This window comes from Cynocephalus volans, chromosome 7 (assembly GCF_027409185.1).
Source record: "Cynocephalus volans isolate mCynVol1 chromosome 7, mCynVol1.pri, whole genome shotgun sequence".
Classification (NCBI taxonomy): domain Eukaryota; kingdom Metazoa; phylum Chordata; class Mammalia; order Dermoptera; family Cynocephalidae; genus Cynocephalus; species Cynocephalus volans.
In genome coordinates this window covers 14,151,250-14,167,871 of record NC_084466.1, presented here as the reverse complement: position 1 = coordinate 14,167,871, position 16,622 = coordinate 14,151,250, and the positions used below count along the sequence as shown (strand labels likewise).

Genomic DNA, 16,622 nt, shown 5'->3' with positions numbered 1-16,622 from the left:
TGCATTTTTTTGTCACATCCAGACTAGCAATATAACTGAAAGTGATTTATCCTTCTTTTGGAATATTTTACCTGTCCATAACATGAACCCAAATTTGGCATCATTTAAATGCAGGGAAACACTAAAAGAACAGGCCTTATTAAGCATGTTATAAAACTGAAGTCTGTAAAATTTAAGATGGTTTAAAAAAATGCAAAGCCAACAAACCAATTGGAGGGATCTGAGAAAAATCAGGCTTTCATGAATCAGAAAGATTTCAGAATTAGCTACCATCTGGTTAGAGATTTGCTTATTGGACTCATATTAAGCTGGAAGAAAATTCCTAAAAGTCTGCATGACCATAAGAACTCATATTTTTTTGAGCATGGCTAGTTTACAGAGACAGACTTCAACTTCATGCAGTATTTCCAACACTCTCTTCCCTGCTCAGGTACTGCTAGTTCGGGGCTTATAAAATGCCCAAACTCTAATTCTTATACTGTAATAACTGTTAACAGCACTGCCTTCTAATGGCCTAAATTTTTCCTGAAAATGAATAACTAAAATCAAAATGTTGGGACTGACAAAAATACTGTGTGATTTTTTGCTTTATCGCTGTTTTAGTTGTCCTTCAATATTTTCTGAAGGAACTGAGATAAACCAATGTTAAAGTCCTATACCCTGCCTATCCCAAGCTCCTGGTAGCCGAGGTAACCAGATGGAAGATTAGCTGAAACAGGGATGTGCTGCTCGTTGGTCACCACCCTTCCGTCTTTCAGAAGAGGAAGCCAGGAGTATCCAACTGTGGAAAACAATGAACAAAAACATCCACTGTAAGTGTACAAAAACTGACGAAAGAAAGCCGATGTAAAATCATCTGATTTTTAAGAACTGTTACTAGCAATCAGAGTAAGAAATTTAAAAGGCCCTGAATATAGCCTTTGCAGAACACTGTCTACAATGTACTTTGGCCCCTTTGGGATTAGAATTCAAAAATTTTCTTTTTTAAAAATTTACATATGCAACCCAGGCATGCTACCTTCATTCCACCTACTAACTTCATCTAAAAACCCCTTCACAAAAGTATGCAAATTCAGAACAAAATACTATTTAAGAACCTAAAATGTAAATTATCAAATGTCAAAGGAATGATTAAATTCTCAACCTTGTGTTTCAACAACATCCTTTTTCTTCGTGCTTCCTTTACTCGAGTTATCACAGCTGACATGGAAGAACGTGAACAGTAAGTGGTGCTTTTCATGTAGCTGGGTGGGCAGTTCTATTTTAATCTGAAAGAAAGAAAAAATAACAATCCTTCTAATATTCCCAAACATCAAAAATTCTCCTTGAAAGCAGGAACACAATATATCACCCAATGCACAAACGTGCATTTGTTCTCCAAACTGTCATTAAAATTTTCTCAAAGACACTGAGACTGTAAATAGCATCAAGGAAAAAATGGATCCTAAATTCACTGACCAGAAACAGAGAGTTGATGAATATTTCTACGCTAGAGAAAATTGGGAAACACATGACAGTAACCACTCTGCTAACTTAACAAAGCCAAGGCATTATGAAAAGCCAGGCTAGAACATTTCAAAGTAGAATTTATATAGCAGTTTTATAATGAACTGCATTATAATTCTATATAAGCACACCCAATGATAAAAAAGGAAGAGTCTCAGGTCCAACAGATGTAACTATACTTAAGTATGAATTTGAATGGAAATATTAATTGTGGTAGTAATGGTGGAATTAGAATTTTTTTTCTATATCACCTGCATTTTCCAAGTATTTATATTTTAACAAAGAATATGTTATCTTTATAATTAGGAAAAAAGTATGCAAAAAAGAATAGTTCAACATTTAGTTCTATCATTGTAATTTCAGTATAATATTCATCTCCTAAATTTTGCTTTACCAAGCAATTAACTTGGAGTTACCCTTAACTGGTCAAATAGGGTTTTCTACTGAAAGCATCACTTACCTCATCATAAAATTCTGGATTTTGGTGATGGTGTAAAACTGCAGCAAAGGCGCTTCTTATGAATACTGGCCCACCAGGTCTGCCATAAATGCACTAGAATAAAAGTTAGCAAAGGGAAACACCAGTGTTCAATTAATGGAGTAAGAAATTAAACTCAGACTGTTGCGAGAAAGAGGAGCTCCTATAGCACACTTAATGTAACCATCTCTGCCTACAAGACTCCAGGCCTGCGAGGCACCTTACTGCTGGGTCCAGCCCACCATCCAGCTCATCTTCAGGCCCACTTGCCCGCTCCCTTCCCCCCCACCCAATGTCCTAGCTCTGGACTGAGTTTTGCTCACTCTTCCTTTTCACAGATCCACAGATCTTCAATTCTGTGTGTACCAACCAAACTCGTGCATCCTTCAAGAAATTAACTCCTTCCTCTAGGTCCCCTCAGTGTTTTTCTATACTAATTATTAAATTTGGTCCAAAATAACCATCCAGTACCTTCTCTGTGTCAGGAATTTCTTTTCCATGACTCTTTTCTACTAAACTGAATTTCTTGAGCACAGATATTATATTCTTTTTTACATCTTTGTCTCTTTCCCTTCTTGGAAAGCCATTTTAACACAGTTACAGTAAAGAAGTTGGGCTTGCAACTCATCTGACCATGGATCTCTTTTTCTAATATATTATGGGACTAGTGGAGTGTATTAAGGAATACACTTTGAGTAATATTACTGTAAAGTGTTGGTGATTTAAGGTCAAAAAAAAAAAAAAAAGAAAGAAAAGAAGAAGTAGGGCTTGGAGCCAGACAGCCTGGGTTTGAATCCCACCAATGTATTTAGTTAAATTCTGTGCATTAGTCTCCTCATCTAAAATAATGGATATTAGTAGTACCTAACTTAAAAGAGGTTATCTTACATGAGGTTATCTTTTGGTTCTAACAGAACCAAAAAAGTTAGACTCACATAAGAGCAGTGCCTAGACTACAAGCAGCATTCAATAAACATTACCTATAATCTACTAATACCATTATTACTATACTATAATAAGCACTTAATAAAGATCATCTATTGTTGATCTATTATTATTTCTAATAATAATATTATTCACATCATAATTCTTAGCACCCATACAATGCCTGGCTCACAGTAGGTGCACAATAAGTGTTTACTGAATTGAATATGGATAAGAAACTTTCATCCTTAAAGAATATAACAAAACAGTCAATTAGGAGTAAGAATTTAAGTACTTCATAGTCTGTTAAGGTTCAGCATATGTGATTACATATTGTAACATCACATGTTTTTGGTTTGTGTCAAATGTGCTAAATTTCTTTAGTTGTACAATATTATGTGAGTGCACTTTTAAAATGGAAAAATCAGAATATGCAGGTGAACACACATAAAAAAACAAACCTTCAGGGGCTGAGAGTCTTCCTCATCTGAATCTTTGAATTCGATGCAAATAGCAATATTTCTGGCCTGCAGCAATTGTTAAAAATAAAGAATAAGAAAAAAAAATCAACAAAAATGTCAGAATATGTAAATATTCATAAAAGAACACAGAAAGCCAAATCCTAAGGAAGAGGCCGATATCAAGAATGAAACCTCAATCTTAGCACTCACCTTGGCAAAAGACTTTTGACTGTCATATTTCAAGTACTTAGGATAAAAGTAAAGGTGGTTGTTGTAGACAGTGTAAGGCTGAGTGTGTTTTGGTATGCAGGGCACAAATTCCTCTACTTCCAATGTGATTGGCATTTTAGTACAGGTTTCAAATTGTTTTGTGGGAATGTATGATGAATTAACATAATCTGAAAAGATATTAAAAACAATCCAAACTGAAGTAAAAACCAAACAAACAAAAATTTTGTCTGTCTATTACATAGAACTTACACTTACTAGGGAAGTCTGAAGAAACATTATCAATTGTAATGTCTAGATTGCCTAAAATCACTGGGAGTTTAGCCATCTTCTCAGGTCTACAAACAAAAGAAGAGAAAATCAAATATTTATAAGTTAGGTTAACTCTAAACCTAAATTCTAGAGAATTTCCAAGAGAAATATAACGTAAGCCACAAAGGCAATTTTAAACTTTCTAGTAACCACACATAAAAACAGTGAAAAGAAACAGGTAAAATTAATTTTAATAATATGTTTTATTTAACCCAATAGATCCAAATATTCTCATTTTGGTATGTAATCATTATAAAAATGTACAATCTAAGTCTTCAAAGCCAAATGTGTATTTTACACTTAGAGCACATCTCAGTTCAGACTTTGTATATTTCAAGTGTTCAACAACCACACATGGCTAGTGGCTACCCTGCTGGGCATAGTACAGGTCCAGATAAAGAGTATCAGCAAAACAGTTATAATTGAAGTATTCCTGAACCACTCCAGCCTCACCACAAATACCTGGCTCATTTAGAATCATCAACATTCAGAATTAGAAATCATCTTAGGCTCCAGTGTCTAGCATAATGACAGAGTAGGCGCTCAACAAAATGTCTGTTGTTTGTATTTGTTCTGACTCAGTCCAATATAGCAGTGTCCTGACATTCCTGACAAGCCCTGCTACTGCCTCAACCCCTCCTAGTGACAAGGAAACTTTTGACACAGCCACTTCAACACCAAAGTGTTCTGCCTCATTGCACAGTGAAATTTACCTCCCTGAAACTTCCACTCATCAAGGAGCCTAGTTATGTTTCTCTTTCAACCAGTTATAGATACCATACATTCTGAAGTCCTCCATTCTCAGCACTTTTGTACCTTCCTCCAATGCCATCTCTCTCTCAGAAGAATGTGCCATTTAAACCACAAGACCTGGAACTGCATAGATCAGGTCCAGGATAGTCTGATCTGGGGATAGAGTAGCTGCCTGTTTTGAACAATATAACCATCTACTAATGCAGCCCAGATGCTACCACTTTTAGGTAGCCACACCACCCTAGTGATCCACATTAAATTCACAATCACCTAAAACCCCTAAATCTTTTTTCATATGCTTTACTATCAATCTATATCTCTCCATAATTTATTTATAGTAACCATGTTATCAGACCTCAGAATAGAATTTTTATTTTTGTCTTGATGAAATTTCACCAATTTATATTTGAGCCATTTCTATTTGATCAAAGATTCTAACATCTAATGTATTAGATAGGCCTAATAGCTTTATGTTGTGAAGATATTTAATCAGCATGTTATATCTTCAAAAAAGTCACTGATGAAGATACTGCAAAGAATATTGCCAAGAACAGGCTCCTTCTCAAATCTATAGAGGCCCATTTCCAGACTGACACTAACCCATTAATCACCATTCCTGGCATCCAGTTGTTGCAGCAGTTGAACATCTGCCACTCCAAAGTGCAATGCCTCCCTGACTTGTACATAGGATATCATGGTATATTCACATGGTAAATACATTCTGTCAAAGGCTTTGCAGTCCTCTAAGGTGCTAGCTAAGCAACCCAGTTTAAAAGAGAAAAGAAATGTGGTTAGGACAACTAGGTCAACATGACATGACTTATTCCTAGAAAACAGGATGTCACCTCATGGTTCTTCATAAGCCACCTATTTAAGTTTCTTTTAGAACACTGCCAAGGAACATCAAAGTTCAGTGGCCAACAGATTCAGCATTTGGTTTTGTTTCCATTTTTGAAAAGTTCCTACCTACCATTTTTAAGATTCCTCAGACATTACTGTTTATCTAGTAAGCAGTCTCACATGTAATTTCTCAGTGTATCTTTGAACATTGCTCATCTGAATCATGACTTCCCTAAAAATTTTAAATTCTTGCTTCCTCGTGACTAGAGACTATATTGAGTAGACCAACCTTGTCCCATCACCACCTCTAAGTTGCAGAATCTCTTTCTCCCAGGGTTCTTCCCATTTCCACTTGTCTTCTGTTTACACTTGAGTTTAAATGAGCAATTCCTTGAAAACCTCAGAGATATGATTTCTGTCCTCAAGAAGCCAAAAATCCAGTAGGCATTATCACTACTTATACATATGATGATAATTACTTTCAAAGAGTGTATACAAACCTCTACTAGAAGGTGGAAGATCTAGATCTGTTAGGAATAAAGGGTTAAGACTAGTATTCATGGTGAGAGAAATCACCCTAACAAGGTTTTCATTTATTCCCCACTGCAGTTGTAGGAGGCACGGGCTATTATTCTCCACCCTTAAAAAGAAGAGGAATCCCAGGCAGAGGAGCCACGTGACCTATCCCGGGCCTCCCAGGATGGAAGTGAGCTACAGGCTGGGCTTTGAAAGATGAGTAGGGTCCCCTCAGAGACAAAAGGAAAAGGGGGACTGTGCATGCTGTGTTTGTGGTTTACATGCTGCTTGATGGGGTAGTGTTAGAGGGTGAACAAAACCAATGCCATTTTGTGCCCACCAGCCATGTCGATTGCTTAACCTCATTTTTTTGCTTCACTGACCAGTTACACCTTAACCTTAGGGCAAACATAAAGAGAACATAGCTTTCAGGGAGCGAGTGATTTATTACAGCAGGTGGCATCAGTGGTCTGAGCACAGACATCACAAGACCACCACCCCTCCCCTCAAACCCCATCACAAGACACCTGGTGAGTGATGTTATTACCTTATTTTTCTTAAGGTGTTTCCTTGAAGTTATTCTTAGTAACAGGGGCTTTGCTATATAAACATTGTCTATCTTGAGAGTCAGAGCTCTCACCTGCTGACATCTGATTCTTCACTGCATCCAGCTTCTGGGTCTGATTAATAAATATCTCTAGTTACCGAGCAGACCTGCCCGAATAGACCTGCCCTATTCCCTTGTATGGTTTCAAAGTACCTTCTCAATTTGGAGGGCACTGTATTTTAACTACCTCCTTGCACAGGCAGGAAGGGGACATAATTCAGGCAGAGAAAAAAGCACGGTGGAGTCAAAGTCCACAGTGAGTTTAGAGAAAGTCAAGCACCCCACCTGGCTTGAGTGCCATGTAAATAGAAAAAAATGCAGGTAAGAATGTAAAATGTGTTTGCAAAGAAAATAAATGTACAAATAAACACAGATACATCAAGTAGCATATGCAAAAATCCTAGCAGTATTATTATCCAATATGGTAATATTACTACCCAATATGGTGATATTAAAAAGGTTCCACTTTTTAAAGAAAATGCTCTGCTTTTATCCTTTGCCTTCATATTTCCAGCAGAAGTTAGAAAAGATACAACCCTGAGTAAATCAAGTCTCTCTTCATATATAAATATTTCTTGGAGCATATATGTCAGTAATTCCATCCATCTGATAGAACTGTTTTCCGACTAAATCTTGGAACATATCCCCAAGTAATTATTCCAAGGGAAAGGGAGAAGGTGGCTTATGAGCTTTGGCAGCTATTTTGTAAAGACAAGAGCAGCTTGAAAAAATTTTTCTCATCTATTATCAAATGATATTTTGCGACAAACACGGGAGCAGAAATGATAGCTTTAGATCCAAGCTAGTGCCCAGGCCTCTGATATGAGAAATTCCTCGGAAAAAATAAAGAAAAAGAGCAACGATAAGGTTTTTTTTTAAAAAAAAAAAATGACAAAGCAATCCTCCACTTCCTTAACGTTACTGTGAAGAACATGGAAAGTAGACATCAATGTTTCTTCAGATTCTTATTGAGGATAGCGGCTCCCCCAGCACTGCTGCATCTTCTGATGCTGTTAGCATTAGATCTCTACTTTTGAGTTTCAGGATCTCTAACTGGCCACCTGGAACACATTCTTCACACTAAATCCTTCCAACCAAGCACAGGCACGAAGGCATTTAGGCAGGAAGGGAATCACACTTGGATTTCCCCTGAGCTCTGAACCAACCTGGGCTCCTTGTTGCCTAGCCATGGGCCTTGCGCTCAGATCACTTTTTGATTAGTGACCCTGTGGTTCCTACTTTCCAGCCTCCACTGAAGAAGACAGGACCACGAGCTGGGGCTACCCTGAGGAGCTGCCATTGTGGGGAAGTCTCAGGGTAATCAGCCCAGGAAGTAATTTCTAAGACAGGGCTCCAACCTTCATCACCTATAAAAGACTTCATTGTCTGCTCTGTTTGAATATAAAAGTAAACGTTAGTTAAAAGAAAGTTCACATAAAAATGACAGAACACTATAAAGCAGAAAGTAAAAAATCACCACAAACCCATCCCTCAGAGGTACATGATTAATATTTTGTAGTATATCCTACATGACTATTTTTACGCCTGTCTATCATTCCATCTAGCTAGCTATTTGCCTATTCATTTTTACATTTACATACAAAAAATAAACTTTCTGTTAAAAAATGAGGTCATATAGATATACTTTTTCCTCCTTAACAATAAAGTCTGTTCACCTTCCTAAATTAATACATATAGATCTACACCATTATTATTAGGAGTTGCATGGTAGTCTAGTGAGGGAAAATATTGGTGACTAGGTTTTCAAAAAATTAATTTATTCTACAAGGAAGGCTAAAAGTTTCCTGGAACATGAAAAAAAATGACAATAATTATCGTATGTCAATACAGCATGTACAATAATATGTTACCCACTATCGATAAGGTTTTTAAAGATGCTAACTATGGCTATATTAATAATTCTGAAAAATGAGAACTCTAAATGTCCAAAATTGGGAGAAGAATTAAATATTCTATGATCCATCTGCTCAATAGACTATATTAACGAATAGACATTGAAAATTATGTTTATGAGAATGTACAACACCTTCAGAAAATATTTATGTTCTTATACAGGGAAATATTACACATCTAGCATGACCATAACTACCTAAAACAAACTAAAATACATATAAAGTAAATGCTCCCCCAAAATTTAGCATGGTTCTCCCTGAAGGGTAAAACTAGAAGTAAACCATTTTTCTTCCTTTTATTCTTCTGTAGTTCTCAAAATTTCTATAATGAATATGTATTATGTTTACAAATGGAAGAACCTCTATTATTAAAAAATAAAAATGAAGCACTGTTCTTTCATTTAATCTTCCAAGAACAGCAAGAGATTCATAGGGATCCAGGTGAACTCACTGACGAAACCTTTTGTCCTTGCCAGGGTGCATGACTGCCAGATGGTGACCAGCAAACACGAACACCTTATGTGGTCTAGGAACCTAGGGAGCTAACCCAACGGGCCTCATCCTTCACCTGCATCCTCATCTGTCCCTGCCCCGACTGCCTAAGTGAGCTGGGCAAAGAAAGGTTCATTCAGAATCAACTCAGTGGGTATGTATTTTGTTTTGCTGAAGAAGCAAAACATTGGTACAGGGGAGATGAGCTTAGCGACAGCAAAATTGAGGTTGCACTACTCTTTAAAGCTCCAAGTAGGGGAAACATCAAAACATCAAAACAGTCAAAACTTGTAGAATCTCATAATTGAAAGGGACCTTGAGAATCCTTCACCACTTTCACGAAGGCCCACCTTGATCCATCTAAGATTTTCCCCCTTTCTACTTTTTAAAACCTCTTGGCAAGGGATTCCACCTCCTCTGGAAGGCTGAAGCTGCCTGTTGACATGGACATTAGATTCTTATTAAGGATACATCTCTAAGTTTTTGGAACTTATTGAGCCTGTTTCTGATTCATATCTCTTCTATTCTTACCACTGAAGAGAGAAAAGTAAGAAAAGGGTAAAAATGAAGTAAAAGAAAGCTAAACAGCCATTCTTGAGTTCTAGGCAAGCTGATAATAGTGTTATTTTGATATGCATTTTTCAAATTAAAAAAAAAAGACAAAGTCACCTATGGCATAGAATATTTAGCACCTGGCTCATGGCCATTCTTTTCATTATCTTCTAATGTCCTCAACTCTTTCTCATTCCCAGAATTTTCCCAGAAAAATTCTAAAACCCATATCCCTAGCAAAGGAAATCTGTTTCACAGGTTCAGAAGCAAAAGAGCACCATGAGTAAGAGCACAGACCCTCGGCCAGCCTAACTTCCGCCCACTACCAGCTGTGTGACGCTGGACATGTTGCTCCCTCTCTGCCTCATTATTATGGGTGAATTGCATCCTCCAAAAACATATGTTGAAGTCCTAACCCCCAGTACCCTGTGAATGAGACCTTAACTGGAAACAGGGTCTTCGCAGATATAATCAAATAAGATGAGGTCACTAGGGTTGGCCCTGATCCAGTACGGCTGGTGTTCTTAAGAAGGAAATTTAGACAGAGGTACACAGGAAGATGGCCAGGTGAAGACAGAGGCAGAGATTGGAGTGATGCTGCTACAAGCCAAGGAACGCCTTGGGCTTCCAGAAGCTGAAAGAGGCAGGAAAGGATCCTCCCCTAGAGACTTCAGAGGGAGTGCAGCCCTGCCAATACGTTGATTTCAGGTTTCTAGCCCTGAGAACTGTAAGGGAATATAATTCTGTTCTTTTAAGCCACCCAGTTTATAGTACTTTGTTACAGCAGCCCAAGGAAACTAATACACTCATTAATGTGGAAAAACATTTAGAACAATGCCTGCAAAGTAGCATATAAGTTATTATCTTTTTCCCAACCACTCATTCACTTAATGGTACCACGAGTCAATCTATCCTGCAAGACAGAATCCTGGGAGTTATTTATCTTATACTACTACCCACTTCTCTCTCTTTCCCCTCTAGCACCCAATTGGGAAGCCATGACCCAGTAACTATGCCTCTTTGATGTAACTTGAATTAGTCCCCTTCTTCCTTTGCTGAGTCTTCTCATCTCTTGACAAAGGTTCCTCAGTGTCTCCTTCCTCTCTAGGCTCATCTCTACCCCTAACCCATCCTTCATAGCACCACCAAAACATCTTGTATAGAATTCAAATTAGCCAGGTTCATTATTCCTATGACTTTTAACCCTTTCTTCTTCCCCAAGGACTTGATGAAACGTTCCAAACTAATTCATCCTCCCCCATGATGTTTCAGTTGAGCAATTTAAAGGACTGCTCCCCTGTTCCTCCCTCTTCACCACAAAACTTGTGTTTTTCTGGTGTGGAAATAGGTAAGACCTTGAAACTCACTTCCGAAAGTCTGCAAGTAACTTGAGCATGTCATCATTTGATAGCTTATTGCTGTCTTGCCTGTAGACGGCAGAAAATCTGGCATTTTTGTCAAGGTTTCCAGATGCATCCTTAAACAACGTCCTGAAATAGCAAAACAACAGTTCTAAACTGGGCTTCCAAAAGACCAAAATAAATTCATTTAACCCTGTTTTTTTGTGTGTGAAGACTAATTATTATTCCATTGCCTCTAGCCAACAGAAATCTTGTTATCTAATAGCATGGAAAACATTCATGAGGATGAGCACAACTAACTCAATTTACACTGAAAACAGTTCAAAGCCAACACCTTGTGCTTAAGAAACAACACACATAAATGATTAAGAAGTAGAGACCACAGATAAAGACCACTGCAGGTCTACCTGGACTGCCACCCACTCCCAGCTGGAGGCATGCTGCTGGGACCTGGAATCCCAGGTCTGCAGCAAACGCTCCTGCCCAGCTCCTGCCCAGCTCCTGCCCACCCTGCCAGTTCCGGATGGCTGCACTCTGGCCAGCATCTTTCCACTCTGTGACTCAGCTACATGATTTTTCGGATTGGAGGCTTACTTATTTCTCAGTTTTACACATTCAAATCCTCTTTGTCTCTCAACATCAAGCAGAATAGGTTTATCTACCCATCTATCTATCTATATCTATACAAAAGGTATAAAGGTGTCCCCCTTACCTTGCTGCCCAAGCAAATGGCATTCTGTACTGTCCTAGTCTTTGGCATGCCTGCTTGGCATTCTTCAGCACCTTCTGAGCAACCTTGAAGACATCATAATAAAGTCATGAGATACTGCATCCCACTGACAGGAGAATTATGATTTAAAGAGCCATCATCACACATTCATTAAACAAGCTGTTACTATAACATCAGATGAAAAAATGCATCTTACAGTAATGAACATGGCTGAATTCACACTCCGTGCAGTTTTTTGTTTCTTACGTTTTCTAGCAGTGATTCTCGACGAATACAGAATGATGACTGTTTCCAAAATGCACGTGTTTTCTTTGGTTTGTGAAATTTCAAGCTGTTCATGTGGCAGGGAGAAGTGACAAACATGCTATTCCAGACTTTCATAGTTTTTATGACTAAGGGCTACTTATTTTAAGTCCATTGAGTTATTAATAATTACTAATATTTGGTATCCATGCAAACATATATCACATTACTAGAATTTAAATGAGAACACTAATGAACATACTAAGCTTTCACAGTTCCTAATGTGCACCAACTTGTACAGATTCCCACAATTTGGGGGATAGATATTCATTATTTAGACATTATAAGTGCTGACTTAAGTGAGACCAGGGTTTTCATTTTCTATATTCTTGCTCTCTCACTATAAATTACTGCTTTTTTCATTTTCCAATGATCAAATTTAGTTTGTTGCAGGATGGCTGATTAACCCTTTGGAGCATAGCAAAGCATATTTGCTTTTGGCTTAAGACATGTATGTGTAGCAGGTCTATTATTAATCAACAATACCCCTATTGCTAAAACAAATGACACCTCATTTTCCCAAATTTGCTGTACAGTGATACTTCATTGTTACTAATGCAAAGTTTGATTGATTCAGAGAGTCCGAGTTTGGGCTGAAGGGTCTTTTACATTACTTAAGAACAGCAAACAGGTATTGATATTCAATGCTGTATCCCACATCTATGTACAATCAATTATGTTTCAATTTTTAAAAAAAGAACATGAAGGTCAAACCAATTTTAGAAAACGTGATCTGGCACCTATGAATCATAGTGTGCTCTACAGATCTGCAGTGTTAGAAATGCAGGGTGTCAAGCCCCAACCTGCCTGGATCAGAACCTGCATTCTGACAAGACCTCTGGCGGTCTGTGTACACCATCAGGTTTGAGAAGAGAGGATCTAGAAGTCTCAGGAGTAGAATGACACAGCCATCTGTCTCAAGTGAAACTGAAACCAGCTGTGTGACTTTATAAGTCATTAAACCTCTCTGGACTTCACTTTCCTCACCTAAAAAATAAAGGGCCTGGTTCATACTTTTCATGATCCCTTCTTGTTACAAAACCTTATAATCCTGCCCTAACCATGCTGTTGAAATCACTGCCTTCCTGAGTGAAGAAAACACATCATGATTGAAACAGATGTCAGGAGTTCATCTAGTCGCTCCCTTTCTTCTTCAAGTGGGGTATGTTCACGCCTCCCTAAGGTAGGGTCTCAAACATACACAGCCATAGGATAAAATAGGCTACTTTCTCACAGTGTCAATCTTACTTAGTTTCAGGTTCAAGATTTTAAGGTTCTTATGTAACAATAATGAACATGTTCTACAGCAAAATACAGTATTTGCATAAATTTCAGAGCTAAAACACAAGGCTTCAAATAAGTTTTGCTCTTCTCTGCAGCTCTCGTACTTACCAAGGGTGCAACAGAACATGGTATGTGTGAAAGTCAATGTGAAAAACAATTTTTTGCCCCTTGTGGGTTTTTTCTCTTTCTTTCTTTCTTTTTAAAAAATCTATTCATGGTAGATACCTACAGAGGCTTTTCATAAAAAATTTCCTCCAAAACAAAAATTTACTCCAAACAACATTCTAGATCATCTTAGAAAACAACCCTGATATACAGAAAAAAAGAAATCATTTCACTGTAACATATCTGCTACAACTACTATGCTGATGTAAGGTGACTGAGCCATGATCTCTGCTTTAATTTAATGCTTTGGAGGTGGTAGGAAATTGAGTGCATGGACTAAATTCCACGTGGATGAGCTTTGCACTGCATAAGTAATGAAGGAAAAGCAGACTTCATCACATGCTCACTGGTCACTGGGAAGTGTGCAAAGTGTACACCACAGTGATATGTGATTTTTGCACCAATATGAGCTATGAAATTTCAAGCCATGCACATGGCAGGGAAAATTAGCAAAGTTGGTGTGTCTGGGCCTTGGAAATGTGTTGCATATTCAGTCGGGGGAGTAGATTTTGTCTTGGGCCTTCACTGATTATTAATCAAAACATGAAAGCGCTAAAAGAGCTGCTCATCCAAGGTTTTATAGACTTTTAGTTTAAAAAAATAAAACAGCTTCTCATCAGAGACCAAACTTTACTCAGCTTTTATCAGCTAAAAAGGCTTATTGTTTGAAGCAATGCTCCTGGGTAAATGGGCTTTTACTTGACTGGAGCTGTAGTAAATAATGATGTCTTACATGCTTTCGGTGATTTATGGTGTCCATAGTTCTGTCTCATACATTATCTGTTTGACCTTAACACTGTCCCTGTGAAGAAGGTAGGGACAGGTAGAAATATCATCTTTCACCCGCAGATGGAACACCTGGGGCCCAGAGAGGTGATGTGATTTGTCCAAAGTATCCAGGCTAGTTAGGCACGCAATACCCAGGTCTTCTAACTCCCAGAACCTGTCCTTTAATGACCGTCCTGCCTCTTCGTGGACGATCCTGTGATGTATGAGTGGTCACAGAGATGAAGAGAAGAAGCTCTGAATCAATTCAGTAAACCTCAGTTAGAGCCTCTGGGGTGTCCATCCACTCTACTGCTGACCTGTCCTTGTCAATGTTATTGGACCATCTCTTAGATGACCACGTCTAAATTTAAAACACAAAAACAAACCAAAAAAAAAAAAAAAAAAAAAAACCCTAAAAATATTGAAAAACTGGCAAGGAAAATAGCACTTCCTGGCTTACTCTAACCAGGTAGCAAAATGTACTAGAAAGTGATAGTCAAGTGCCCTTGGCTACTCTAGCTGTGGGACACTGAGCAGGTAAGTAAACCTTGTGAATCTGAGTTTTTGAAGTATGAAAGGAATTCTTGGACTAGATGACTTCTAATATTTGATAATTCTATGGTTTGTCCACACCTAGGCACTTCCCAAGAAATGAACACTACTTTGAAAATACTTTTTTTTGTCTTTTTGTGACCAGTAAGGGGATTGCAACCCTTGGCTTGGTGTCGCCCGCACCGCGCTCAGCCAGTGAGCGCACCGGCCATTCCTATATAGGATCCGAACCCGCGCTGCACTCCCAAGGGCCGCACTCTCCCGAGTGCGCCACAGGGCCGGCCCTGAAAATACTTAAAGAAACTTCTTGTATGCTTCCCTTCCCTCTTCCACCTGAGGTCTCACCAACTCTGAAGTCATAATCCTGCCCCCTCTGATGAAAACCAAGCGGACCTAACCTACTGACACTACTGGCCAGACCAAGGGCTTCTCTTGGTCTCTAGTCTCACATTTAAGTGTGAATGGACCAAAATATAATTCTAGAACACAAGAGACACATCAACAGTCGAATGAACTCTACTTGAATATAATGTATATACTTTTTAATGACAGAAAGTTTACTATTAAGCTGGTAATTCCTTTGGAAATTATTTTAGGATGTCAGAACAGACTAGCCAAATAAAGCATTTTATTTACCCATAGGACTATTTTTCATTAAAAATCAGACACAAAGTTAAACATAAGAGTAAATGTAGAGTATTCTACATTTTTTAGACTATAAATAGGATTTACCTTTGATTTCTTTAAGTATTTTTATTTAGATATAAATCCTTTTTTTCAGGTTGCTTTTTATCATCACAAAGCATAAAAGTCGTTCATACCTTAGAAGAGTCTGAACCCTTCATATACGGCTCAGCGCAATGTGTGATGCTCCCCTGAAGGACTTTTTCGATTCTAGCCACAAGAAATATATCTGGATGAGGACATGTGACTGAAAATATTCCCTAGGGGACAAACAATTTTCTTCAGTAAGTAGAACTCACAGCTGTGTTAAGCAAACCCATGAACATTAAAGGTTCCAAAGCAGCAAAGAACAGAGAAACATTTCAACTATCAGGAAGTACCCAGTGCCAAATGAGTTAGCTGATCAACAAGTCTATTTGATGGGGGACAAAATGAGGAGAAAGTTTGAGAAAAACAAATGAGAAATCAAAAACCACTTCTCTCTCAGCTTGTTTTTTACTGCCTAATTATACACTGTCAATATAATTAACAGTCTCATTTATCCCACTTGTGCACTACAAGATGTCACTGTGACTTTTTTCAATGTATTTACATAGCATAAGCAAGATAAGCCTGAGCAGCATGACTGCTGGGCTCATGCTTCCCACCTGCTTTGGATACTGCATGGAGGCTTCATGAAGGATGTCCTGAAGGGCAGGTGGGCTCTGTCTGCCACCGTTCATCAGAGCTGGGGACGTGGTAGTCAGCATCTGCCTCACTGAGAAATGGTTCAGGTCCACGTGGAAATCGGCAGAAATCTTCCGGTTGCATTTTATGTCAAACAGGGATAGAGTAACAAAGAAAGGCTCTACCTGAATAAAACAAAATAATCCAGATAATCACTGTGGCTCAAACAGCTGGGGAAAAAAGAATGCCACTATCAAAGAAGAAATGGTGAGACCTATTTATTATTATTGCCACGAATTACTACTAAAGATAAATAGTCTCCATCTTTGTCATATGGAGAATTAGGTTATAAAACTTTATAAAAGACAAACAAAACAATGATTTTCCTTTATTTGCTTTTCTACTTAATGTATGCTCCACAGAAAACCATCCTGTCCCTTCAGGCTAAACAACCCTCCATATCCTGATCTAAACACTGCACCTCTTCAATACCAGGAACTAGCATTTCATGTCCAGGCTGCACTGTG

At 38.2% G+C, this 16,622-nt stretch overlaps 1 protein-coding gene across 9 annotated transcripts in view; it reads right to left on the bottom strand.

The window, feature by feature from the left end:
- The window catches only part of DOCK9 (dedicator of cytokinesis 9), a 271,464-nt gene that overhangs the window by 82,621 nt on the left and 172,221 nt on the right, over positions 1-16,622 (bottom strand). For 6 of the 9 annotated variants that reach the window (XM_063103055.1, XM_063103059.1, XM_063103061.1 and 3 more), the window contains exons 12-21: positions 16,077-16,280; positions 15,567-15,689; positions 11,656-11,738; positions 10,950-11,072; positions 3,856-3,935; positions 3,580-3,767; positions 3,370-3,435; positions 1,967-2,059; positions 1,145-1,268; positions 660-781 (exon numbers count right to left, since the gene is read on the bottom strand). In XM_063103055.1, coding sequence (XP_062959125.1) covers positions 660-781; positions 1,145-1,268; positions 1,967-2,059; positions 3,370-3,435; positions 3,580-3,767; positions 3,856-3,935; positions 10,950-11,072; positions 11,656-11,738; positions 15,567-15,689; positions 16,077-16,280 — 1,206 coding nt within the window. Of the gene's footprint in view, positions 1-659; positions 782-1,144; positions 1,269-1,966; positions 2,060-3,369; positions 3,436-3,579; positions 3,768-3,849; positions 3,936-10,949; positions 11,073-11,655; positions 11,739-15,566; positions 15,690-16,076; positions 16,281-16,622 lie in introns of all 9 variants that reach the window. The other 3 variants (XM_063103054.1, XM_063103058.1, XM_063103057.1) reach the window with 1 other exon arrangement.